The 27778-nt window shown below is 36.0% G+C and overlaps 1 protein-coding gene across 2 annotated transcripts; it reads left to right on the plus strand.

Annotated features, from left to right (window-relative positions):
• LOC121426168 (grancalcin-like) lies at positions 1-27778 on the plus strand. 2 transcript variants are annotated; one of them, XM_041622363.1, is made up of 9 exons: positions 1-91; positions 3205-3255; positions 10211-10249; positions 19901-19970; positions 20941-20984; positions 22432-22579; positions 24312-24425; positions 25445-25503; positions 26785-27778. In XM_041622363.1, exons 2-9 carry the CDS (start codon positions 3217-3219, stop codon positions 26809-26811), a joined length of 540 nt encoding a protein of 179 aa, XP_041478297.1. In that variant the 5' UTR covers positions 1-91; positions 3205-3216; the 3' UTR covers positions 26812-27778. The 2 variants fall into 2 exon arrangements, with proteins under 2 accessions (XP_041478297.1, XP_041478296.1); XM_041622362.1 differs by lacking the exons at positions 1-91; positions 3205-3255 and adding an exon at positions 8540-8914.

The following is a 27778-nucleotide window of genomic DNA, read 5'->3' on the forward strand; positions in this document are numbered from 1 at the left end:
TTGGCTTGCCATACTTTAATAAACTATTCACTCCTCTCCGTCTCGACGTTGAGCTTTTTGAGACGAAATTTCATTCATCTGATTTTTGCAGGTAGGACTAGGAGGGTAAAATTGATAATATATATTGCCCGTTTCATCCTCAGTTTAATAAGCAATGTTTTTTTTTTAACAGACTTGCGTAAGGTCTGACCTTTAAAGTAGTTTGATTATAACTCCAAATTCAACACTGCGGCAAGCTCTGCTCTTTGCCTCTGGAGCTGTGGGCACGGTCCAGTCGATCGCGACATCCTGACTGGCTTAGGAAGCCAAGCCCGCCGCCGAAGAAGCTGCTCAGTTTATTGTACCGAGTTCCGGGTACGATCTTCCGCTTAAACAAAGCGCACTCACGATTTCGGAAGTTGAGAGGCAATAGGCGGAGAATTCTGTCATTGCATTGGAAAGCTTCCTATTCCTAATTTTGGCGTTTTGCCAGAACTGAGACTTGAGTCTGAGAGCTGTGAGTCTGAGACATGGGTCATGGCTCGGCCGATAGGCCTAGTCATTAGAAGAACGTGACGGGGGCTGAGGCATTCCTGGGCCGAAGTCTAGACTCTAGTTCTAACTCTAATAAGATCTAGATAACTAGATTATTAGATAGACCAGAGCCGAGATAAATTGAAAAATGTCACTGTACTCTGTAGTATAACTTGTAAGCTTAGCAAAATGACCTCGGTCCTCGAATATAAAAACCTGTTTGTCTTTTTATTAATTTTATGCTTGTCTGAATTTCTTAAGACGGAAATGGCAAAATGGCTAGAATATTTTTTATTAAAAAGCTTTTTTTCTTGGGACAGAAATGGCCCTTTGTTTTGCCTGTTAGTAGTGGGGAATATTTTTTTATTGTCAAATTAATTAGATCTAGGCTACATGTACATCACTCGGCACCCACCAGTATTGGCAGTAATAGGCTAATGTAATGAGGCAGTGCTGCACCAGCCAGAGTTTGCTTAATCTCGAGGTTTTATCCTGATTGGCCCTCTTCGCAATTAATCTCGAGATTCAAGAAACACCATCGCAAGAAGAGCGATTCCTCCTTGAGTGAGGCATCAATGCATTATGGTCCGACGTCGTGAATGAATAATCCTGAGTGCGTCTGCACCTGAGAATTAGCGGGATAATTCATAAAATTTAGCATGCTATTTTGCAAATAATCACAAGTCTACTTGGGATTGCAGTCTCAAGTTAATCCAGCGACCTAGCAAGATAATTACAAAAAAATCTCGAGATAATTTGCCGGATCAGAAATAGCGCACTAATTTGAAACTCGGGCTGGTGCAAACCGGCCCTAACAAGTGTTGAGCTAATCTACACTGTAGCTATATGAATTGACAAATTAAAAATCGAAAGTGGGATAAAAATTATTGTGATTATGATAAAACTTTTATTTGTCATTTTTGTATGGATTGTGAGTTTTTTTGCGGAATTTATTTTATGTTCATGCAGGGCGCGACAAACCCGCTTGCCCGGGGCAAGTGAAAATGACGTGCGGGCAAGCACTTCTCAAAGTCAATTGCCCGATCGGGCAAGTGGTTGTTGCGTCTTTTTTTTCTGTACCGTACCTCGTTTTTCCATAAATCATCAAAAATCCACACTCAAAATCATGAATAAGCCTTAAAAAATAGCGAGTAGCGCAGTTTCAAATTCCGAAATTGCGTTATTTTTTCTGTACCACGTATTTCCATACATGGTACCAGGTATGAAAAAAATCAACGCAATGGCCGGGAAACAGTTGAATGTAGTATAGGGGTCCATTATGACTACCACCATGTGCAATTTCTAATGCACATTTTCCCCCTTCCGATATCACAATTCTGTGATAAAATAATTAGAATTACACAGGAAATAAATCACAGAGTCTAGTAACCTCGCATTGGTGAGTTGTCATGTCATTCGGCTTTGCTTTTCAAAACGGCCTATTAACATCCAAAATAACTTGCCGTATTTGTTAATCATAACTTAAAATTCATTTGTTTCCCTTTTTGAGGGGATGAGGTAAATATCAGACTATAAATCATCAAACAAATCTCCATCTATTTTATGAGGCCGGCGGGAGGCTCACACACGTGCGCATACTAGCTAGCCTGTCTGAGCTCTGTCTCTCTGCCAGAGCTCTGGGGGACAATTCGCTCAGGAAAGGCCTCAATGATGGTGATTTTCTGTTTCAGACAGAGTTTACATTTCGGGTATATTATTCAAAACTTCCAATAAAGTTTGATGATTTCTTCATTGTCATGTATATTTAAGTTATTAATGAATACATTCTCACCAAATTTAGACTCCCCCATAGAGAAATGCAATTTTCGTAGAAGTCTGCGTTTTCAAAGAACTTCAGGAAAAGTTAGGGTATGCGGGCCTTTATTACATGGCCGAGTACAGGTTATTGTACTGGAATAGGCGAAGTAGAAATTAGATATTGAATTCATTTATATCAAAGTTCAACTCACAGTCACACCCACACAAACACACGCACACACCCCCACACACCCAAGATTCTAAGCATAGTGAAAAAAATTACTTAAAAATCATACAATATTAAACAAAGTTAATTACTAATAATTCATCAATAAGTGAACAGGTATTCCTCAAAATAGAAAAAAAAAGTAGCATGTGAAAACATGTAGATAAAATTATTGACCAAGTGGAACATCATAAAATGATGAAGAAAAGACTTGATGGTTTCCAACTAATTTTTTTTTTTAAATCAAGGAAATATGGAAAATAAATGACCATTTCATGGATTTAAAGATGCAAAATGTGAAATTTTAGCCACTCCACTTTTGTTGAAGGGTTTTTTAAAACCTTTAATATCCATAAAATATCAATTTTTTTCTCCAAAATAAACGTAAAGACTCAGGCTTACGTTGCTGAAAATATCCTTTTCAATGTGTGTTCTTTTATACTGGACATGATTCTCAATTGTTATTTTGTATACCTTAATAAAAATAAGAGTAGTGCCGTCCTAATGAAAAAATTATTTAAAAAATTGGGCAAGCAGTTTTTTCTATCGGGCAAGCAAATTTTTTCATCACTTGCCCAACAGGGCAAGTGACGAAAAAAATTTTTGTAGAGGCCTGGTTCATGTATTATTAGGTCCAGAAATAATTACTTGTGAAGCAAAATGTAATTTTCCATGGCATTTATGTATTTATTTTTGTCTTTTTATAGAGAAAATAAACGATGGCATACCCGGGTTATCCAGGCCAAGCTCCAGCTCAGGTAAATAGCACTCATTCAATGAACAAGGTTATGATATAGCCTTGTTCTCTGTCACTACTCCATGTGTGGCAGAATAAGGTTGGCAATGTTTGGCTTATTTTCATTTTTTCTTTGGGACAAATGCTTGATTTTTTACACTGTCAGTTTCCATTACAGCTATTAATCATAGATTTGGCTCTTAAGTACATTTGATTCTTTAAATTATTTTTTCTGAATTAAAAATAGAGATTGAAAAAATGACAATTTTATTGCCATACGACTTTCCACCAATAGAGGGAGTACAAAAATATGCCCAAAATTAAAGTTTTTGATCGCTTTGGTGAATTACAAAAAATATTCCCAAGTTGATAATGGAAAATAAATTACAACTGTATGGAAATTAGTATTTTTGGACACATAACTGACATTTTAATGATTTTTTTTAAGTGTGTGCTGTGTACATCATTGGCATACCATAGTTCTACCTGTAGATTCCCCACAGGCAGGATGGTTGCAGTGAGCAAGTGGTAAAGAGCAACTATTCTCTGTAACAAAGTTTGTTTTTCTCAACACTTAAAAACAGCTAAACTGTGTTTGCTAATCGCCAAAATCAAAGTATTCACATTTTGAATAGTGAGTGAGTCAGTGGGATTTCTTTCATTTCCATAACAACCAGGAGGTGGTGTCTTTGATGTGTGGAATTGAACGCCACATTCATTATTTATGTTTTTACTTTACATTTCATTTTGATGAAAATATCAACTTTTTGCATGTTTGATTTTCATCTTTTTATTCAAACAAACTTTTATAATTACTTATTAACTTTTTTTTTCTTTTTTTTATTGAGGGGGGGGGGGGCAGTATGTGGTAGGAGCTGCCTCTTTAACTTACAATATTTTTTTATAGGGCTAGGCCACTTTGCCATCGGAAACACTTCTTCATTTAAAGCAGAAATCAGGAAAGTTAAAAGAAGCACCACAAGTATGAAGGCCAAATAAATCCTGGCCATGGAGGCTATTGGACATGCACATGAACATGTCACAAAGTCATACGTGTATTGAACTGTGAAATGTTGGCAAGATTTTAAAGGGCTCTTCACATGTTCTGTCAATTCTATCAACCTTTTTTCTTTGGATGAATTTTGACCTTTTTTTGGCGGGGGGAATGGCATTGCATGTTCATATGCTGCCATATTTTATGGCAATGCAACATCTAGGGCAAGTTTGTTTGAATAAAAAGAGGAAAATCAAATTGGCATAACATTGAAAATATCATCTGAATCAGATCATGTAAGATAAGACAACTGGGATGGTGGTCTCAGGAAGGAAGTGGTTGATCGTGCGTCTCTATAGGATACCCTAGAGGTACATGTACGTATATACAAGCCCGAGTTCTGGGTGAAATTGTCATTAGAAAAATATGTATCGTTCAAGATCATCCATGAGCAATCTCTCAGGCTTTCTGCATCATGGGTGAGGGTGGTGACGTTGCTCATCTAGAATTTTATTATAAAATTCCATATAACTCAAGCCCAAATCAAAGTCTGATGCCTGCATACTGTAGGCTTTCCTGTATGATGTGGTGTAAATTCAAATAAAAAGTTGCTTTAGATTCATTCTTTGGCAAAAAATAAATGCTAGGAAGTTTAAACGTTTAACTCATCTAGAATTTTATCATAAAATTCCATATAACTCGAGCCCCAATCAAAGTCTGATGCCTGCATAGTCTTTCCTTTATGATGTGGTGTAAATTTGAATAAAAGATTGCTTTAGATTCATTCTATGGCATAAAATAAATGCTAGGAAGTTTTAACGTTTAAACAGTTTACACATAATGAACTCGGAAAGTTTTGTTGCTCTATCAGGCAATCATATGACAAGTGTTCTACATGTACATGTATAATGAAACAATATTGGCAGACCCCTTACATTTGTGTTTATGCATTGAAAAAATAAATTCATTATTAGTGTTGCCCAAAAGGGGCTATTTCTCTGTTTATACTAGTTCACAGAAAAAGTTTGATGACAATTGGACATGGACATGTACTTCCCCAAAGACTGCAGATTATCAGCTTTCATTTATATTAACTGTCAATTTTAAACTTTTGCTTTTAAGTGAACACTATTTGTTTTCACAGAACTTTCAATTTTCAATATGTAGATGGATATGTTGTGCTCATAAAACCATATATTTGTGCTCTTCATTACTTTTACCTTCAGGGAGAAAACATAACAGATGAATTAAAATACTCCTTGAACACTGCAAGCTGCAGTCAGCTGTGTACTCCTACAGAACAATCATATACTTTTGCCAAGGCTTCATACTATTACTAACTTTTTTCTTGGTGGCCCGATCAGTCGAACACCAAAATAATCAATTTCATATTTTTAGTGGCCCTCAAGCAAATTTGGTGGCCATAACACAATAGAAAGTATTGCAATATATCAAATCTGTGGTAGTACTTTGGAGCTTCGCCCAGCTCGGGTAAATTTTGGGAGTATCGATTGTTTGCGATATAAAGCGTGTGCATGATTGTGTGTACTTGCCAATTAAGTGCCAATGCAGCTTGCACTCAACCAAACAAAGACAAACCAAACAAGCCATGTGACAAAATATCCCATCCTCAGTGCCAATTTTGTTCACAGCTCCAAGATCGTTGTGATGTATGGGCTTGCCGTAGGGATATAAAGCGAATGAAATTCATCGTACATGGATTCCGAGCAGCATTGGCGGTGGAAGCCAAAACATTTAGGGGGGGTTCACCTGAAATTTTGGAACGGACACAGGTAAAAAATTTGACAAGCAAAAAAAAGGGTTATCAACCAAAATTTTAGGGGGTTCCACCTGAATTTAGGGGGGGGGGCAGGCAGACCAAACAAAGACAAACCAAACAAGCCATGTGACAAACTATCCCACCCTCAGTGGCAATTTTGTTCGCAGCTCCAAGATCGCTGTGATGTATGGGCTTGCTATAGGGATATACAAAAGCGAATGAAATTTATCGTACATGGATTTCGAGCAGCATTGGCGGTGGAAGCCAAAAAATTTAGGGGGGGGGGTCCACCTGAAATTTTGGAATGGACACAGGTAAATAATTTGACAAGCAAAAAAAAAGGTTATCAACCAAAATTTTAGGGGGATCAACAACATTTTAGAGGGGTCCACCTGAATTTAGGGGGGGAAGCAGGAAACAAAATTGACAAGCAAGAAAAAAAAGTTCTCAATTTTTTTAGGGGGGATCATCCCCCACCTCAAATTTAGGGGGGGCAAGTATCCCCGTCCCCCCCCCCACTTCCGCCGCCTATGTCGAGGAGGCCCATCCTTCAATCTTTGCTGGGTTGATATCTACATGGACACAAATACTGTATCATAATTTTTGTGATAAATGATGCAATACTTGTTGAAATTATTTTTCTCAATAAAGTCATGATCGAAACCAACTTGTGACATTGAATACATGTATACAACAGGTGTACTGTATATACAATGCACAGTGTATAAAATTAATTAACCCACTTATCATGATAGACTTCCTATGTTACCAGTAACCATTGTTAAATGAAAACCGTTATCATTGCATCACCCAGCTTTTAACTAATTCATCTGTGACGGCTATTCATTCATTTATTTATTTATTAAAACATCTTTCAACAGGATAAAACATAAATCAGCTCGCAGGCTGTTTCACACAATGGTCCTGCATAAAGAGAGCAGTACACGCATTAAAAGGATAGATTACAAATACATAATTAGGAATAATTATATACAGCAAAACTAAAAATCAATTTATTAATACTAAAAGTGAAACATCAGGAAGAAAAAAGAAAACAAAGAGTAAGATATTTAGCTTATTGTAAGATAAAGCAAAGGAAAAAGAAAGGTTTTATACATCGATAATCAAATAATGTTAAAACAAGAATAGGCCTCAATTTAAAGAATTTATCAATATTAATACTAATAAGCAGTGTCATATAGGGAAATCATAATGATAATAATTAGATGTGTATTCTTGGGTAATCATGCTCATAATAAAGTATAATGTATGAACAAAAATAGAAAAGTTAAAAAAAAAATTTGAGAGCTCTATAAAGCAAAATTTCTTTTATTTGTTTGTATTTCTGCATTCAAATAATACAATATCAATGTGACATAACTATATGCAAGATACATAATCATAAAATAAACAACATAGTCAGAATACATCATGAGCGGTATTATACAGATATTGCCTACCTAGAGTTTGAATATAAAATTTCCTCTCCCCGACGGAGTTATATTTTTCCGAAGGATTTTATTTTGCCCGCAGCGCTGAGGGAAAATATCCCGCGGGAAAAATATAGCTTCGGAGGGGAGTTGAAATGTTATTTATTAAAACGATAGACCAGGCAATATCTGTTATATTATGTAGTATATGTGGATTCGCCATCAGAAATTGCATTCATCATCTGGCTCAAACCCAAAATTCATGCTTCAGCTCTGATCCATCTACGTTATAATAGATTTTTTTTTATAATACATCAAGCGCGTTCTACATGCAATCCACGCGTTAACATTAGCGCGTACATTTTTACACTTGTTACGCAACTTTTATGCAGCGAGTGACGTCACCTTTAATAGTGAATATAACGCCGCAATTGAAAATACAACGCAGTATATTCCCTGAGGTGACGTCAAAACCTAGAATATAACAAATGCGATCCTCGCAGCTATGGTCACATGATGGCGTGTTGACCTATCACTGATTTGAATCTACATAACCTATGTAATATATTGATTTACTTTCAAATGAAATAGCATTCTGGATATCATCAGGGAGCTTTATTCCAATTTACTGCTCTGGCATATTTTAAAAAGGATTGTTTGAATACATGTAGGTATATGTGAAGGTTCTTTTTCCATATTCCATGTGCTACCCTTGGGTCAAGGGTAGCAATGGCATCACATGAAAATCTAAGGTCTTTGCACAAACTGATATGCACTCAGCGAATCACATGCAAGGACTTGGAAGTACCTTGTACATGTACATGTAGCTAACAATAGGCAGTTAAAATCACTGACTATTTGTTTTATCGAATGCTCACAAGGATTCATATTTAATGATTGTAAATGTAATGATAAAAAATAAAAAGTGCATTACTACTTTTACAAGGAATTAAAAGACCACAATAATAATAATCCCTGATTGGTTCCTGTTGAGAATAGCGTCATCGCTTTATGAATATTGAGATCACTTCCTGTTATTAGCACTGATTCGTGTTTCTGCAGGAGCCCATCATGGTTATAAAAGAAGGAGGGAATGAAACCAAGAGCCACTTTGAAGATAAATTCCTGTCGAGTACACTGGAGAGTTGATCGATTGGAAGACGGCAGAGGTTATTGCACGAGTTGTAATAGTTAATAGTAGATCTTGTGTTGATTGAGTAGTTAGCAGAGGTTCAAATTCACCATGGACGGCATGTTTAGTGGCATGATGAAGGCCCATAACTCGGTGATGGAGGCGGTGGCCGAAGCAGCTCGGAAACCTAAAGTTGTGGTGGTTCCTGGGGGTAATCCTTACCCCGCTCCTGGGGGAGCTGTACCTCCACCGGCAGCAGTGGTTCCACCAGTCGCTTGTGCTGTACCACCGGTAGGAGGACCAGGCTTCGGTGCTTATCCTCCTACCGGAGCACCTCCATATCCGGTAGGGAATCACATATTTTTTGATCTTAGAATCTTTTACTTTTCCAATATGAAAAAATGAGAACTGTGTCGTAGTGGTGTCTTTTTGAAATTTGTTAGCTGATTTGATTTTGAGGGAATCTATTCATATACATGTACAATTATAATGAAATTGCTGTGTTTACTGTCAAGGTGCACATAAATGAAGCATTCTACTTATGATATCAAAGGTTCTGCAATGTGCTCATGATGATGCTAAGAAATGCTACCGATGACCAAGAGAAAATGAAATGTAGAATATTTACAGGAGTACAACAAGAAGAAACAAAGACAGCTTTCAGTGCTCTTATTGTTGGTTTATAGAATGATTGGAAAAGCAATGTTGCAAGCTCTTAGAAAATAATATGTGCCCAGATATAAAAAAGAAAAATGCTATGGAAATTTAAATCTCATAAGAGTCTGTTTCATGCAGTGCATTGGAAGAGAAGGGTAGAAAGGAGCCAAGACAGAGAGAAAGAGAGAGGGATAGATAGATAGATAGAAAGAGAAAGAGAGAGATTTACAGTTCTGACAAATCAAGCAACATATCTCATGAATAGTTATCACACAACTATTTTTTTGAGTGAATCAATCAACTTCATGACAATTTACATTGGGCCTTTGATCTCAAGGGCAGTCAGGCATAGGCAAAATACTCATGAGCAGATGACTATTATCGTGTGTATAAAATGTAGGCAGCTCATACTCGCTTGCTAAACAGCCACTGTCCAGGTGGTCAATCGAGGCCTACCTGTTCATTGTTTTTAGTCATTGCAAAATGTGAATATACACATATTTGTTCTATTAAGCCTGGTTTACATTGATCTAGAAAATTCTAGAGACATTCAAGTTTCCACAGTACATATATATGTTTCTATACACTACTATCCATGTACAGTTTAATTTATTTTTTTACATTTCATGCTCGTTTATGTTTTTCTCAGATGATTCCGATTTCTCTATTATCAATCAATCAGGTTTACATTGTGCACATACATGTACATAAAGAAATTTTATTTTATACATTTTATTGCATTTTATAATTCTGGTTTCTTTTTTCAAACCTTCTTCGTGAAACGGGGTCCATACGTGCTCTTGTAATTTTGCCACACATACTCATGCATCATACTTTTTATATATATTCTCGGGTTTCAATGTGTAACTCTCCACCCATTTTCCTTGTTCCTCATTCGGATCCTGTGTAGGGATAGTTCTCGTGCATCATTTGCTGGTTTATATTTTTAACTATCTACCTACATGTATTTTTCTTTTCAATCAGGACCCTCTGTATGGTTACTTCTCAGCCGTGGCGGGTGCAGTAAGTCCTCATTTTTTATCTTCAAATTTTCAAACCTAATTCAGAAGTTTCAATTGGCTGTTGTGATTGTTTTTTTTTCATGTGATGTAGTAGTAGCACATATATTGCAATATGAAAGTAATTAAGCTAATATAAGAAAATAAATTGCATCATAAAATATGAATATTTAGAATTGGAATAACTTCAATATCCATTGTGATATAGAAATCAAAAGTACTTTCAAGTAATCCTATAATACAAACATATAAAGAAAGTTTTCCATAAAGCACAGTATGCATTGTGGTTTCACTTTTTAATGAAAAGCATTTTAGTAGAATAATTTATACACAAGCATTTTCACAGCAAGTTTAAAGGACAAGTCCACCCCAACAAAAAGTTGATTTGAATAAAAAGAGAAAAATCCAACAAGCATAACACTGAAAATTTCATCAAAATCAGATGTAAAATAAAGTTATGACATTTTATAGTTTCACATTAATAATTTCACAAAACAGTTTAATAGTTGACTTTGTAGTAATAATGATGATTGTGATGATGATGATAATTATACATGTATGAGGCAACATTTATAGCGCTTAATACAGGTTTCTTCACACTGCACACTATTACCCTGGCTGTTGCACGGCTACCCTGATTGGTGCTCAAGCATGCAAGAAATTCCCTCCAAGTGGGTTCCCATACACCTTGGTGGAGAGTGGCATATTATGTAGATATATGCCTTGCCGAAGGATGCAAGTGCTGTGATGAGATTTGAACCTCGGACATTATGGTTCAAAGTCCAGAGACTTATCCACTCAGCCACAACGCCTTCGAAGAGTTTCAATAGAAAATTCTTGCTGACAAGGGTGGAGAGTGGCAAATGTAGAAAAATGCCTTACCAAAGGACGCAGTTGCTGTGGCGGGATTGAACCTCGGACATTATGGTTCAAAGTCCAGAGACTTATCCACTCAGCCACAACACATATGAAGAGTTTCATAAGAAATTTCCTGCTGACAAGGGTGGAGAGTGGCAAATGTAGATAAATGCCTTGCCAAAGGATGCAGGTGCTGTGGTAGGATTTGAACCTCGGACATAATGGTTCAAAGTCCAGAGACTTATCCACTCAGCCACAAAACATTTGAAGATTTTCAAGAGAAAATTCCTGCTGACAAGGGTTAATTGAAGGAGTGTTTCAACTAACTCTAGGTTGGTACTCAGTTGTCATGTCATGATTATTACAACTTGAATAAAAGATATAATGAAGAGAGAGGAGACCCTTAGAACAAACAAAGCTTTTTAAAGGCCTGGTCACACCGCCCGAGCGTTGTTGGAGCGGTCGTGGAGCAGTAGGGAGAGAGGGTCGAATTTCACTAACAAAATTTGGGGAAAAATCGAAAAAAAAAAAAACAATCGAAATAAAAAATGGTGAAGGTTAGCGAGCGGTGATGATTTTTTTCTCTCCGCTCCACAACCGCTCCAACAACGCTTGGGCGGTGTGACCAGACCTTTAGTTGCTGCCACCTAGCTCCAGTGAAAGCAAACATGTTTTGTACGGCTCTGGTAGGAGGAGGAGGAGGGCAGATCAAATGGGATTTGCATCATCTTATCCTCCCCAATGGATGATATACAGTAGTGCTAAAATGTTAATAGTGAATCCCACCAGAATATGAACATATTTAAAAGCATTCAAATTATGCCATCTTTTAGATATTTAATTGTGAAGTCAGGTGATATAATATTACATTCAATAAAGTTTGTTTCTCTGGGCTCGCCGGACATCGTAGCATTGCTGTCTACATTTCAACACTCGGCATGAAGGAGTGCATTATCTATTGGGCTTCACTAATATTGGCACCACTGTAATATACTACATACTACTGCTAAAACTGATCATATATTAAAATATGTTTGTTTTGTTTAAACAGGCCACAGATGAAGCCCTGTATGAATTATACTCTGTAGTGCTTCACAGTGGTAGTACACATGGAGGTCATTATCATGCATATATTAGAGATGTGGACAACCTTGGAACATGGTCCGAACCGGTAGGTCTGAGGGTTTTACTCACATTAATTATCAAAGCCATTTGAAGTGTTGTTAAATCCCCTCACAACGCCTGTCACTTTTTCAGTTCATTATAAGATTGTGTATGCCCTGACACAATTAAGATGAGAAGAATAAGAAATGACATGTTAACTAAATCAAAATTTTAGTATTGTCTCTTTTTTCTTGTTTAAAATAACATCCACCTCTAAAACATGGAATGGGTTGAATATTCCATGATAATGATTATAATGATGATAATAGTTTCAACATGCCAAAACCACTTAAACAGAAAACTACATGTAGTGCTCAGTGCACATTTGTGAGAATCTGCTTGATCCAATGTTGTAATGGTGATCTGGTGATAAGGATAGTAAATGTATATTGTCAAGGCACCACGTTTCTATTCACTTTGCACGATCACGCTCAATGTACATTGTACATTTGTAAGAATGTTGGTATTTAATAGTCTGATGATGATGAAGAAGATTATGTTGAGAATAATTACATGTTTAAGCTGTTAAATTCTTTTGAACTATTTTCAAATGCTTCAAGTGCCCTAATATGATACACAAAGGTCCAAAGCTACATTGCTTCAATAATTTGCCACCTTTCTTCCACAGCGTAATGAGCTTATACAGCTAACCCCTGACACAGGAAGTGAAAAGGATGACATCATCGATATGAAATCACCACAGCAGTGTCTTACAGCACTCCTTAGGAAGCATGGCGGACCCGAACATGTGTTGACTGTTGAAAGACTGTGCCAGGTACAGTAATGCCATTAGTGGTAGTGATGATGATGATGGTGATGATGATGATGGTGATGGTGATGATGATGATGATGGCAGGGCTCCACACTAACCCATTTTTTCTACTGGTCCAACCTATTCATGTCGGACCAGTAGATACCACCTAAAATCTACTGGTCCCAAAAAATAAAGAAAACATTAAAAAAAGGCGCAAGTTTATTTTTCTAGCCTTCGTTACCCCCCCCCCCAATAAAATGAAGGAATGAAGGACAAAAAGAAAGCAAGACAGAAACAAAGAACTTCAAGAACAAAAGAAAGAAAGAAAGGAAGGAAGGAAGGAAAAGAAAAGAATAAGAGAAAGGAAGGAAGGAAGAACTGAGAGAGGAAAAGAAAGAAAAAATAAAAAAGGAAGGAAGAAAAAAAAGAAAAGGTAAAGAAAGGATAGATGTGAAGGAAGGAAAAAAAGAAAGAACTAAAGGAAAGGAAGGAAGGAAGGAATAAAGAAGGAGCAAAAATAAGAAAGAAAGAAACAAAGAAAGAAAGAGAAAGAAAGAAAGAAAAGAAAAGAAAAGAAAAAAGAAATGAAGGAAAGAAATGAAGCAAGCAATACAGAAAGAAAGAACAAATCCAGAAAGTAGTAAAGGAAAGAAAGAAGAAGCAATAAAAAAGAAAGGGTTAAAGGAGAGATGGAAAGAAGGACAAAAGAAAGGAAGAAAAAAAGAGAGGAAGGAAGGATTGAAAGAAGGAAGAAATAAAGGAAAGGTAAAATGATAGATAGAAGGAAAGAAATAAAGGAAGGAAGGAAAGAAGCAAGCAAAATAAAAAAAAGAAAAGGTAAAAGAATAGATGAAAGGAAGAAAAAAAAGAGAGACTGAGAGACAAAGAAAGAAAGAAATGAAAAAAGGTAAATAAATGATGGATGGAAGGAAGAAAGAAACAAAGAAAGTATATAATGAAGAATGAAGGAAAGAAAAGGGTAAAAGGAAGGAAGAAGAGAAGAGACGAATATAGGATGGATGGACTCAAGAATTAAAGAAAGAAAAATATCAAAAAGAAACAAAGAAAGAAAGAAAGGAAGGAAGGAATAAAGAAAGAAAGAAAGAAAGACAAAGAAAGAAAGAAAGAAAGAAAGAAGGGAGGGAGGGAGGGAGGAAGGGAGGAAGGAAGGAAGGAAGGAAGGAAGGAAGGAAGGGAGGAAGGAAGGAAGGAAGGAAGGAAAGAAAGAAAGAAAGAAAGAAAGAGAAAAAAAGAAATAGAAAAAAATATTTTTTAAAAGGGAGGGAGGGAGGGAGGAAGGGAGGGAGGAAGGAAGGAAGGAAGGAAGGAAAGAAAAATATTTTTTAAAAGGATAGAAAGAATGAAAGAACGAATAAAAGAAAACAGATTAAGGGAAAATAAAAAAGAAATACAGGAACAAAAAAATGAAAGAAGAGAGGGAAGAAACAAAGAAAGATTGAAAAGAAGGAAAGAAAGATAGGAAGAAAACAGAGGAAGAAAGCTAAAACTATCATCATAAATAATTTATCAATTTCTTTTTGGCTCAATTAAAATAGCTTCGAAAGAAAGTCAGAAACCAAGTGTATCAACACATACATAAATGCATATGTGGGGCTAATATGTATTCATACGATATCACCCGAAACCCGATCTGTTTGAACCAAACAGAAGTGAAAAATTAACCTTTTACTGCTTACAAATGACAGAGTTACTCCAATTTTTAGGAAATATGGACATTATAAGAGCCTTTCATGAGTATGAACCATGAATTTTGACAGTTCTGTGAGAGATTTCTGCAAGAGTTTAGCCAAGCTTTGTTCGCGCAGCCAGTAGAGAATTTACCACGTGGATTGTGTGGCTGGCTACATGTACACTGTATCTACTCTAGTAGCAATTACGTGTGATTCATTCTGTGTGTGAATGACAGAATTTATCGGAGGGAAATGGTTTGCAGTGAATTTGACCATTTCTGGAAAAGTTATTGGCCCAACATTGGTTTTTATTACTGGTCATGTCGGACCCTTAAAATCTTGCTATTTTTGGAAAATTACTGGCCCGACAAGGATATTTTTTACTGGTCATGTCGGACCAGTAAATCTTCCTATTTCTGAAAATCTACCGGCCCAACAGCGATTTTTACTGGTCTGGGACCGTCGGACTGCCGCTAGTGTCGAGCCCTGATGATGGTGATGATGATGATGATAATGATGTTGATGATGATGATGGTAATGATGATGATGATGAGGATGATGATAATGCTGATGTTGCTGCTGCTCTGCTGATGATGATGATGGTGATGATGCTGATGATGATGACGATGATGATGGTGGTGATGTTGATGATGATGATGATGATGATATGAATGTTAATGGTAATAATGAGAAGAATAAAAGAAAGGAGATGAAAGGCAAGAAGGAGCAAGAAGAGGAGGAAGAAAAAAAATGTAAAGGAAAAGGAGGATGAGAAGAAAAAGTACAAAGAGAAGAGGCATACTGGATCTGAGCATGCATGAACAATTGGACGACTTTCCAGGTATAGTATGTCTTCAATAGTTGTGATGATGATGATGATGGTGATAAACATATGATGATGAACACAGTATTCACAACATCAATAATAGTAATAATGATAATGAGGAGAAGAAAAGTAGTCTCTGATTTTGCCCTAATTATCAATGTCGCATTTTCGCAGTGTGAAAACAGTCCCTTTGAAAAAGTGGTCGTATCTCTTGAACCAATCACCCTATAACTGTTGATCGACCATTTTTCCTGTGTATGGAATGCTCATTGGCTTTTATTGAAAGTGTTCAAATTAATTGTGGTAATTTCCTGTATTGCTACATGTACGTGTACTTCATACCCTATTGCTGTGTGCCATTTCATTCAGGTTCTAAACGAGGAAACAGGAGTTTCATGGAATAAGCGTTTCAAGAGACAGTATGGAACCTTGACTAAGGTAGGTCTCAATGATTTATCTTTATTGTAAAATAGAATTGGCAAGTTATTGATGTAGGAGATGTTCACCTGTGCTGCCTATAATTTCAATTGGAAAAATTTGCACATCATATTGCATTTGCCTTAATACATATAAAGCATCTGTCACATTGTTTTGTATAGATTTATTAGAATTCCTTCAAATGATTCAGTCAGTTAATATATATATATATATATTTATATATCTTTATCATTGACAATAATACTTGGTTCTTATGAAATGCAAAACAAAATCCAGGTTTTCTATTTCAAATCAAAGTATGTACATGTATGTCCTGCGTCATGATCTGGTTGAGACACATGGCCCATCATAAAATTACACAATTTCCCATCTTCTTACCCTAATTGTGTATGAAGCCAGGTTTACCATCCCATTTCTCTTCCATTATCAGTATCTTTGAAAGCTCCCTATGTTATGAAATTGTAGGGTTTGTATGTTCTTGCATCCTTTCAATCCGAATTCCAGCAGTTATTAAAAAGAATACAATAATTTTTTCTGAGGTCTGCACAGACAAAACTCCTGTGAAACTTGCTGTCCTGTATCTCTCTCATTGTATGCACATCCTGGCTGGTATGCAAATGAGGAGACTATGACATCATCCACTCACTATTTCTTTTGTATTTTATTGTATGAAATCTTCTAATTTTCTCCTCATTGTCAAGTTGGTCCTTATTGTCAAATCTATAAAAAATGAAATAATGTATAATTCAAACAATAAAAAACAAGAAATAGTGAGTGATGCACATCATCGACTGACTCACCTAGTTGTGCATATATCACTGTTTTGTGAAAAATAAGCGAAATTTTGAAATGTCAACTTTTTTATTTTACATCCGAATTTGATGACATTTTCAGCACTATGCTAGTTTGATTTTTCTCTATTTATTCAAGTCAGCAATTTCCTGGGGTGGACTTGACCTGTAATGACAATTAATAAGCCTCTATGCTTGTAAAAAATAATGCTGATCATCATGCTCGATAGATGCTCTTCTCTTTTTATTTAAAACAATTTTTATTGTGATCGACTTCCCTTTTAAGTTTTAAAGGGGATTTCACTCTGATGATGGTTGGTTTTAACAGTCGCAGATCTAGGGGGGGGGGCAGAGGGGGCACATGCCCCCCCCCTTTGAGAAGCAAAATCAAAATTTGTAATGTAAAAATGCCATTAAAACCGAGGTGTGCCCCCTCTTCTAAAATTGAAGACCTCTTTTTTTTTTGCTTGTAACATTTTTTTCAGGTACGAAATTTCCTCCGAAGAATTTGCCCCCCCCACCACCCTTTTGGAAAATCTTGGATCCGCCTATGGTTTTAATAATAAAAGAAAAGAAGAGAAAATATTTCTGAAGGTTGATGAAATTCCATCAAAGAAAAAGATAGAATTTATGAATTTTTAGAGTTTTATGTTTCTGATATATGCAAGCAGCTTTCCCATATACATGTATTGTGTTATCCCATGAATTCCATTTTTTTAAAATAGAATATAATGGATACAAACATTTTTCTCCTCTAAAAGGAGGTATAAAATGGCGTGTCTGATGATATATCCACTGCACAGATAAAACCACTCTCAAGTTATCTTTGAGAAAATTGCATTTTGAGCTGCTTGTCTTTGATGTAATAAAATTAAAACTGAAATTTTTCTGGTATTTTTTGACATTTTTCTATCAAACCTTCAAGATTTTTTCTCCTTTTTTCAAACCAACTTTTGATCAGGGTGATCTTTCCCTTTAGCCAAGATGTGGCTCTGTAGTACTGTACAACCTGGGCCCCGTTGTACAAAGAGTGATGATTGATCCAATCAATCGCAACTATGGAAAGCCAGCAAAGTCAACATATGAAATGCATGTATGTTCAAAAAAATCTAGATATGAATGCATATCCATAAATTTTTTGATTTCTTGACAATTTGGACAAAGGACATTTTGCAAATTTCCTGGAGAAAAAAATTATGACACTGATGTATTTCCATAGAGTTATGATAACGGGGCCCAGGGTCCCGCCTTACAAAGACTTGTGATTGATCTGATCTATCAGTATCGCAACTATGGAATGCCAGCAATGCCCACATCTTAAATGCATGTTTATTCCAAATTTTTAGATATGATGTACATGTATATTCATACATTCATGGTTTTCTTGAAAATTTGATGTGTTCGCCTTTGTTTAAAAAAGGACATTTTGCAAATTTCCTGTAGAAAAAATTATGCAATGATGGATTTCCATAGAGTTACGATTGGTTGGATCAATCATAACTCTTTGTTAGACGGGGCCCAGCTGTGCAGATTTATAATTTTAGTGACATCAAGCCCACAATGATTGACGATTCCCGCCTCTGCAAAGAGCTTCCTCCAATGAGGAAATAGCTTTTATTCTTGTACTCTGAGGTTCATAAAAAAACCTATCGTTATCAGTATCATATTACTTGTAGCTCCTCCTCTGATTACTTGTAGCTCTTCCTCTTGTAGCTACATGTTCATAAAGTACAATAACAAAAATGTTTGTTTTTAAATCTTATGAATCAAGGATTTCCTGTTTAATACTCTACCTCAAACATCACTCCTATATATAACAAAAAGAATCAAATTACCTATGTGTATTGAGTCATCAATCGATATTGTGCTCTTTAAATGATGAAAGTTCAGTTTTCTGCTATGTGAGGCAAAGTCATCCCCAAGAACAAGTTGATTTGGATGAAAATGAATAGATTAATCAAGCATATGGAAATTTGACAACAAACTTGGATGTAAAATAGGAAAGTTTGGACATCCTCAACTTGGCCTGTACTGAGATAGAGTACAATGTGCATACGGTACTAGTGCTGATTGCATGAAACTAGTAAAAAGGTTCTTTGCAAGTACTGTCTTTCATGTCACAGATTTTAATACTGTGATGTACTGTATGGGATTCCTATGATAAAACTATTCTCAAATCTACTTTTGTCTGAATCCATTTAAGAAAATGTTGTTTATGAATTATAGTAAAAATAGAAGTGAGTTGATATTAAAATTTTCAAAAGACACCCCGTATGGTGCATCATAATAACATAGTTACATGAATTTTGCAAGAACACTTTCATTCAGCCAGCCCTTTGGTACCCAAAAGTTTTAAGTATGTATATACTTTGCGCTCTCTTTTGCAAGTAATTGTCACATTTTTGTGCTTCTTTCCCATGATGTACATTACATGCAGGGTTAATAACAGGAAATCCTTGATGAAAACTACAAGGTACATAAGTACATTGCTCCTTTTCTTTTAAAGAGGTGTCAATCATTGGATAAAGACTGAGTATTATGATAAAAGGAAATGTGTTTTATTACAAAGCCATCATGTTGTTCATCAAAATTAAAAGGAAATCCGTCTCCAGAAATGTGTAATGATTATCACAAACTGTTAGTCTACTGGTGCCAGTGAGCTTGTGAATGTTGTCATCCCTATGAATGTTCCCCCTCCTAAATGTCAAACACTTATTCAGACTAAATTTATATTAAACGCCAAAAAACAGATCCTTCGCAAGGAAGAGGGAGTGAGGAGAGGAATTACTTGGATGTTGCAATCACTTTTCATTCTTTTTCTTCTCTAAATATTTTCCCCTCTTCTTTCTCCCCTTCCTCTTTCTCCTGTTTACATGTTTATTCTTCATTTTCTCTATTATCCTTCTCCTCTTCCTCCTACTCCTTCCTTTTCTTCTCCTCTTTCCTTCCTTCCTTCTCGTTCTCCCCCTCCTCTTCCTCCCCCTCCTCTTCCTTCTCTTCCTTCTTCTCCTCTTCCTTCTTCTCCTCTTCCTCCCTCTCCTCTGCCCTTCCTCCTCCTCACTCTCGTCTTCTACTTTTCTTATTCTTCCTCCATCAATACTGAACTTAACTATTTTTTCTCTCTTTAATTCAGGATGGCCAGATTGATCAGAAGGAGCTCCAACAATGCCTCACCTCATCTGGGATCTCAGGAAGTTACCAGCGTAATTATGCATGGCTCTGTATACCTTCTATGAATAGCTATGAGCATTAAAACTAAAAACCAATTTACCTGCCCCCCCCCCTCCACAACACAAATGTTGGCAACTTTATCACCAATTTCAAAGAGCAATTCTGATTGGTTCCTGGCCAGTCTACTGAGCAAAATGCTCGTGCAACAATGATCTTGATAGGCCATTTCATTTAGCAATTAATCACTAACCATTTTACGGGTCCCTGATTGTTTTTTTTTTGGGGGGGGGCCTCATGCCCCCCAGATCTCAGCCCTTGTATTATCATGACTTAACTTTCCACCATGGTTTAGACTTCAGTAGAACATTCGATAAATGTAAATTTATGAATCATTCATGCTAATTTATGCATGAAATCCTACTCAAAATCTCCTTTGTAAACAAAGAACATCACACCAAATTGTCAGAAATCAATGAATTTATGGATATATACATTCATACCTAGAAAATTTTTTTTTGAACAAACATGCATTTTATATGTTGACTTTGCTGGCTTTCCATATTTGCGATTGATCCGATCAATCGCAACTTTGTAAAACTGGCCCCTGGTTTTAGCAATTCATACATATTTCATGAGATTTGCATGGGGGGGGATAGTAGATGGTTTGCATTTTGTACTATTCATCACACAGGTATTGTAAAATGTATTCTACTCCAATGAGAAGGTATTCATTCCTGGGGAGCGTTTCATGAAAGGACTTGTCGGACGTTTTATCCGACAAGTCCTGTTTTATCCGACAGTTACTATAGTAACAGTGTTTTTCAACCAATCAGAATCCAGGAAAGTTGTCAGATCTGACAACTTGTCGGATGAAAATATTGATGAAACACTCCCCTGAAATCCTTTGCAAATTCAAGTTGTCTGCATTATTTTAATAAATAGTGGTGTAATTTATGCCAAATTGTATGTTTGATCTTTGTTTGATTTTTTTTTCCATAACAGCTTTCAACCTAGAGACGTGTATCCTGATGATCAATATGTTGGATGTATCCTTTTTACTTCCTCCATCATGAAAATGGGGGAAATCCCCACTGAATATTTATAATGTAAAATAACAAAATTTGTCCAATGAAACATATATCCTATACACAAGTCGTAGCCAAGCAATAAAAATAGGGAAGGAAATCAGATTTATTTCTGGGACAACATGGCCACCATTTTTTTTTTCATCCTTGTCAAATTTTCAGGCAAGGAAGAGAAGAAATCAAACCTCATACATGTAATTGAAAACCCTTGCTAGAGATCTGCTCCACATCATAACTATTTTACTTCATAGGCCTACACATTCAGATTATACCCATATTTCCTACTTTAGAGGTAAAATGTAACATTTCATTTTTGATACGGGATGGAGTTATATTTCTTCCTCAAGGGATTATATTTCATCTGAAATGCACGGTGCTGAGATGATATATTGTCAAAAGGGGAAAATATAGATCTTGGAAGGGGAGATGAAGTGTCATTTATTTATTCACTAGAGAGACCAGGCAATAAAGTTTGTGTAGATTCGCCATCAGAGTTGGCCATACATGTACTGTATGTTAAATATACTTGCACTTTTAGCTGGAGCTGTGATGTATGTGCATCTCGATAGAAAACCACAGCTATCACTTGCACCATGGAATGCAAACTACCCGATTACGCAGCTTTTAAGCAATGAATGACATCACCTCGGTCAGTATAACATTGTTACATGTATATTCGCCGAGATGACGTCAAAACCTAGAACGTAAGAAAATGTGATCCTTGCAGCTCTATTCATGTGATGGCATCTTGACGGGTCTAATCTGCTGTGCAAACCTTTCAATCGAGAGAGTCTGAATGCACACACTGAAGAACCTCTTGCTGAAATTCAAGCAAATTCTATGGGCCGTATTCTGAAGTCAGGTTTAAAGTTGTGGTTCAAGTATGGACAGCCAATTGCTACATAATCACTAACAGCTAGAGATATCATACTTTCAGCTCATTTGGCTCTCAAATCATTCATAATTGTGTAGGAAGTATAAATAGATGATTGTCTTCACCATCAATGAATCAGGAAAGAGCACAGTAAGCATACAACTTAATAAAAATTTTGACACTTTTGGCTTCCCATACTTAGACCACAACTTTAAACCTGAGTTTAAGTTAAACCCGACTTCAGAATACGGGCCAAGATGTGTTAGTCTTGTTTGGAGACCCACATGTTGATCAAAGTTTCAATCAGGGTCTGTGCCTAGAGACTAATCTTGATTGATTTGAATTTTTATACATGTTTCCTCCGTAAAGTAATCTAGTAATCGATTGGAGCAGTGATATGCACTTTCGGGGGAATTACCAAAATTGAAAATAGGCTTTTATGCAACCTAAAAGCTATGACATCCCAAAATTTATCAGCAACCTAAAAAGCTATGACATCCTAAAATTTATCCTTGACGTGAATTCTATGATCAGCGTGACTATTCGGGGAAGATGGGATTCAACGAATTCAAGGAGCTCTGGGGTGCTCTTAACCAATGGAAAACTACCTTGATGCAGTACGACCGCGACAGGTCAGGTCAGGTTGATGGACATGAACTCGCACAAGCTTTGGCTGCTTTTGGTATGTGATTTTCAACCCTTTCCTCTTTTATTCATCCCTCTCCTATTACATGTTCGGGGGTGGTGTTTCACAAAGATTTAAAGTAGAAGTGACTAGAATTGCACTTAAATACCGATGTGTACGTAATGTGCAACGCGCGATCTTATGGATTAATATGCAGAAGGGCATTTCCTCCTTGCATCATCTGACTGATGTGGTCATGCCTTTCGTACTGCATGCAAGTAGGCATTTAAGTGCAACTCTGAGTCATACTGAATTCTTTGTAAAACACCCCCCTGGTCTGCTCTCATATGGTCTCCATCAAATTGAAAGAATTCAGAACAAGAATGACATTGGGTTGGAGAGCATTCTTTGCTGCTGCACATTGTCTCATGAACTCTCCCCACCACTTGCATATATCTGACTGGTAAACCTATTCTGCCAAACTTTGGCAAAAGGAAGCAAGTGACACATCAGTCAAATTTGTGTTATTGTTTTTTCTGAAGCACCCTTTGTATGTTCCATGTTGAGGCAAAAATTGGGGAAGAAATGATTGTTCTGTGGAAAGATATTGAAGAAAATATCCTGTTGGATTGCATTGACGCCTATGTATTAAAATGACCAACACACATTGCTCATTTACAGCAAATAATACTTTTTTAACTTGCTTCCTTTTGCCAAAGTACAGCAGTATCGTTCAGGGGGATGAACTATTGTGTCACCCCCACCCCATCCCACACACACACTTAAATAGTATGATGTTACCCAAAGCAAATCTTTTCTTCTCTATGGTCATTTTAGAGAAAGTTATTGGCCAGAATTCACAAAGTAGTTTTGAAAACCATCCATTGAACCCATGGTTTTTGTAGATTTCCTGTGTAAATTACGCCTATTTACCATGTATATTGAAAAATGTCCAAAGCTGTTGTGTGTTTTTATCACAGAATGCTGATTTGATGCCTGTTGCCATGGTTAAATATTAAATACGTTATTTCATTCATGAGTCAACTATTTGAAGAGTGGACTCATAAATAATAGACTCGTAAATAAAGTAGCGTACTTAACCACGGTGACAGACGTCAATTTGGCGCTTTTTGACAAAAGCACACATCAACATTGGAATTTTTTAATATACGCGGTAAATAAGCGTAATTCATACAGGAAATCTACATAAACCATGGGTTCAACAAATGGTTTCAAATTTTAAAAACCACCTTTGTGAATTTGGGCAATTATGTCTCATAATGACACAAAGCACTGACAAGCTTAAAGGGATGGTCCGGGCTGAAAGTATCTATAGCTTAATAAATAGAGAAGAATTCACTGAGCAAAATGCTGAAAATTTCATCAAAATCAGATAACAAAAAAGGTTATTGAAATTTTAAGTTTAGCAATATTTTGTGAAAACAGTCATCATGAATATTCATAAGATGGGCTAATGATGTCACATCTCCACTTTTTCTTTTGTATTTTATTATATGAAATTAGGTCTATTCAAATTTTTTCCTCCAAGAACTAGAAAAATTGTATTGACAACTGATTAAATGCATTAGATATTTATTGCTACAACTTTCATTATATGGGAGACAAATCATTCACACAAGTATGAAATAATTATGATTTTATGTAATAACATAAGAAAACAGAAAGTGGAGATGTGACATCATTAAGCCTGGACCATTCCTTTAATATTTGTTTAAATTATTGAATATAGTGATATGACCCAATTATCTCTTTTCATGGTGTACTGCAGGATACAGGTTATCCCCTCAAGCCGTTGGAGTGTTCCTGAGACGTTATGGTGTCAACAACCAAATCCCTTTTGACGCATTCGTTGCCTGCTGTGTGCGCCTCAGGGGTCTTACAGGTACAGTAATCACAGCGGTTTGCTTCTAGTATTGTCGATAAAAAGAACATTCTTCTTCTTTCTAGAGCAATACTGATTCTAGAAGACTCTTTAATGAACTCAGTGAAATTAACAATGTAAACTACATGGCTAATCCTAATGTCCTCTTTTCCCCACTAGCTGTCTCTATTTTCCATTGTACATTTTAGAAATACCAAACATTACTCAGCCTAAAGCACAGATCCGTAGATCCCCAGTTGCATGCAGTATATATGTGATATATCCATGTACCGGTAAATATATCACTGCATAAGGCAGATAGGAGGACACATAATGCTGTGTAATCATCTATGAGGTTACAAGTGATAAATCGTATTCAAGTTGCTGCAATTTCATAAGCTCAACTCCGAATCCACTTATCCTTTTGTGAAAAAGCTCCTGTTGTTGGTGCTGGTTTAAATTTTGCATCAGCACGGCACCAAGATAAGACAAGTACCGCTTATTGCGAAGCTATCAGTCACACGATTTGGACCATTTTTTATGCCTCCGCCCACCGTACACGTTGGAGCCTAGGTGGTGCCAGAAGCACACAATGCGGTTGGTTTATAAAATAACTTGGAAGGATCAACGTCATAACACATGTACTTTATTTTCCTTGAGCATTAGAATAGTCACCCACACTTGTTTCCTTTAAAACAGTCCAAATGCCCTCGGCTACACCTCGTTAGAACCCATCTAAAGGTACCTCGCACGTGTGATATATACCGACTGCAATGTGTATTTTTTATAAACTAATGGTTGCTTTGCCTTTCATTTGTAACTTCGAAAGTATCCTTGATGATGATTGGCTGTTCAGCATTATTACCATGGTAGTAATGATTATTTTTCATTCAAAATGTGCCTAACCTGGACATTCCGTTTAAGGCACTCAACCGACTTTTTTTTAACCAACCCATTTTTAAACCACCTTGATGAACTTTCTGTAAATGTGATTTAATACATGTAGGTACTTCTCTGTTTGAATTTTTTTGTGTTTGTAGACTTCTTCAAAAGACGAGATGTTCAACAGACTGGAAGTGCTAACATGCAGTATGACGATGTGAGTATATATATTAATATTTATGTATATTATTAAAGGACAAGTCAACCCCAACAAAAAATTGATTTGAATAAAAAGAGAAAAATCCAACAAGCATAACACTGAAAATTTCATCAAAATTGGATGTAAAATAAGAAAGTTATGGCATCTTAAAGTTTGCTTAATTTCACAAAACAGTTATACATGTATGTACATCTTGGTTGGTATGCAATTGAGGAGACTGATGACGTCATCCACTCACTATTTCTTTTGTATTTTATTATATGAAATATGAAATATTCTAATTTTCTCCTCGTTGCCAAGTGAAACGGTGATTAATTCCTCCCAGAACATGTGGAATTAGCATTGCTTAATACTATATGATTCAGTCAAGTCGGTCCCTGGGGGCAAATCTTTAAAAAATGAACTTTTTGTATAATTCAAACAATAAAAAACAAAAGAAATAGTGAGTGATGGACATCATTGACTGACTCAATTGCATGCCATCGAGTTGTGCATATCACTGTTTTGTGAAAAATAATTGAAACTTTAAAATGCCACAGCTTTCTTATTTTACATCCGAATTTGATGACATTTTCAGTGTTATGTTACTTTTATTTTTCTCTATTTATTCAAATCAACATTTTGCTGGGGTGGACTTGACCTTTAAAGGTGAAGTCAAACCTGAACAAAAGTTTGTGGTAAAATTACCAAAATATTGATAAAAAGTTTGAGGAAAGTCCATCAAAGACTGGACTTTTTAAGTTTTTAATTTGTGATGTCATATTACATGAGCAGCTGCCCTATATGTTGTGTAATATATAATGCATGAATTTCAAGTTTATGATGATTTGTGATGACTAAAGAGGCTTTTCTTTCAGATACCCCCAACATGAACTTTCCATAATTGCTATCAACTCTTAACAAATAACAACAAACTTTGCTTTGAAATGCTTGCTAACAGCAAATATTTTATTTACAATACTGTTTTGTAAACATGCCCTACGTTTAAATAATTAACACAATTGGTGAGATTCCCTTATCACAATCTTTGGATTTGTCATTGGAACGCAGGTGTCAAAAATTCTAATTGCATGTAGGCCTTTAATAGTCATTTGATCTCTTCAGTACATTTCCACAACTCTTCAGTACATTTCCACAATCTGTGATTTCTCTTTAAATGGAATACAGATTTTCAAGTCTTTATTTACCGGTAAAAACAAAAGCACTGTTAAATTTTTTCTGTTTGTGTAGCGAAATATAATTTATTCATGATTTCAACTTTTCACATTTTTTCAACAGTTTATCACTGGTACGATGTCCTTCTAAGCTTGCCAGCATATACGTCTGAGATTCCAGCAAGATGATTAGTCATGATCGGTCAGTGACGATACTACATGTTAGATAACCATTACAAATGTCCTATTTATTCCATGTGAAGGTGTTGTCAGCTCATTAATATTCATTAATATTCTAGAAAGTGGGTGTGGTATGCATAAATTGATATTTGTGGTCTTCATGGAATATTTTGTGAACCTTATGGGATATTCTGATGAAATTTTGCAGTTAAAAGTGAATCATTCAGTTCTTCCTATTTCCAATAATCCCCCCCCCCCCTCTCTCTCTCTCTCCTCTTGCTCAGCCCCCATCCCCCTTTTTCTCTGCCTTCTATGTTATAAATTTAGGATAATTTATGTTTACCTTCTTAATAAGATAGTTATTGAATATGTGTATCAGTGGTTAATATTAATAATAACATAGTTTATTCATATCATTATCAATAGTGTGTGAATTGATATCTATAAATCATGAAAAATGATATAAATCATCAAAAACAAAATTATGAGGTCTTTGATTTGGTTTCTAGATAGAGAATAATTCTTGTTGCCTTACAGCAATCCTTAGTCTTTCAATTTCAAACGTATCTCTTATTTACTTTATATATAATGTAATCAAGGTAGCTCATCTCTTGAGTGCACACTGGATTATTTTGAGTGACACTGGATTATTTTAAGTTTGGTGTTAGATGTTGGTGTTGCCGTTAAGGTGAGGAAAGCACCAGCCCAACAACACCAGTCTTCAAATTATGCTAGTGTTTGCTGTAAGATTTTGGTATTTCATTTATTAAGCCCACCCATGAACTCTGAGGTTCCATGACATTTGCTCTGGCGACAATTGCTCTGCTGTAAATTTCTCTTACCAATGAAATGACCAACTTCAACCCTGGATTTAACACTATACCCTATCATAATCCTAACCCTAAACCTTAAGTAAAATCCTTTTGCAACCCTTAACC

Source organism: Lytechinus variegatus, chromosome 13 (genome assembly GCF_018143015.1).
Source record: "Lytechinus variegatus isolate NC3 chromosome 13, Lvar_3.0, whole genome shotgun sequence".
In the NCBI taxonomy this organism is placed as follows: Eukaryota; Metazoa; Echinodermata; class Echinoidea; order Temnopleuroida; family Toxopneustidae; genus Lytechinus; species Lytechinus variegatus.

Excerpts from the sequence above, each read along its gene's own strand:
- LOC121426168 (XM_041622362.1), top strand. The coding sequence starts at position 8,681 with ATGGACGGCATGTTTAGTGGCATGATGAAGGCCCATAACTCGGTGATG. Across the intron at positions 10,250-19,900 it reads TCTCAGCCGTGGCGGGTGCA|GATGGCCAGATTGATCAGAA; the intron begins GTAAGTCCTCAT and ends TCTTTAATTCAG. Across the intron at positions 20,985-22,431 it reads TGATGATCAATATGTTGGAT|CGTGACTATTCGGGGAAGAT; the intron begins GTATCCTTTTTA and ends TTCTATGATCAG.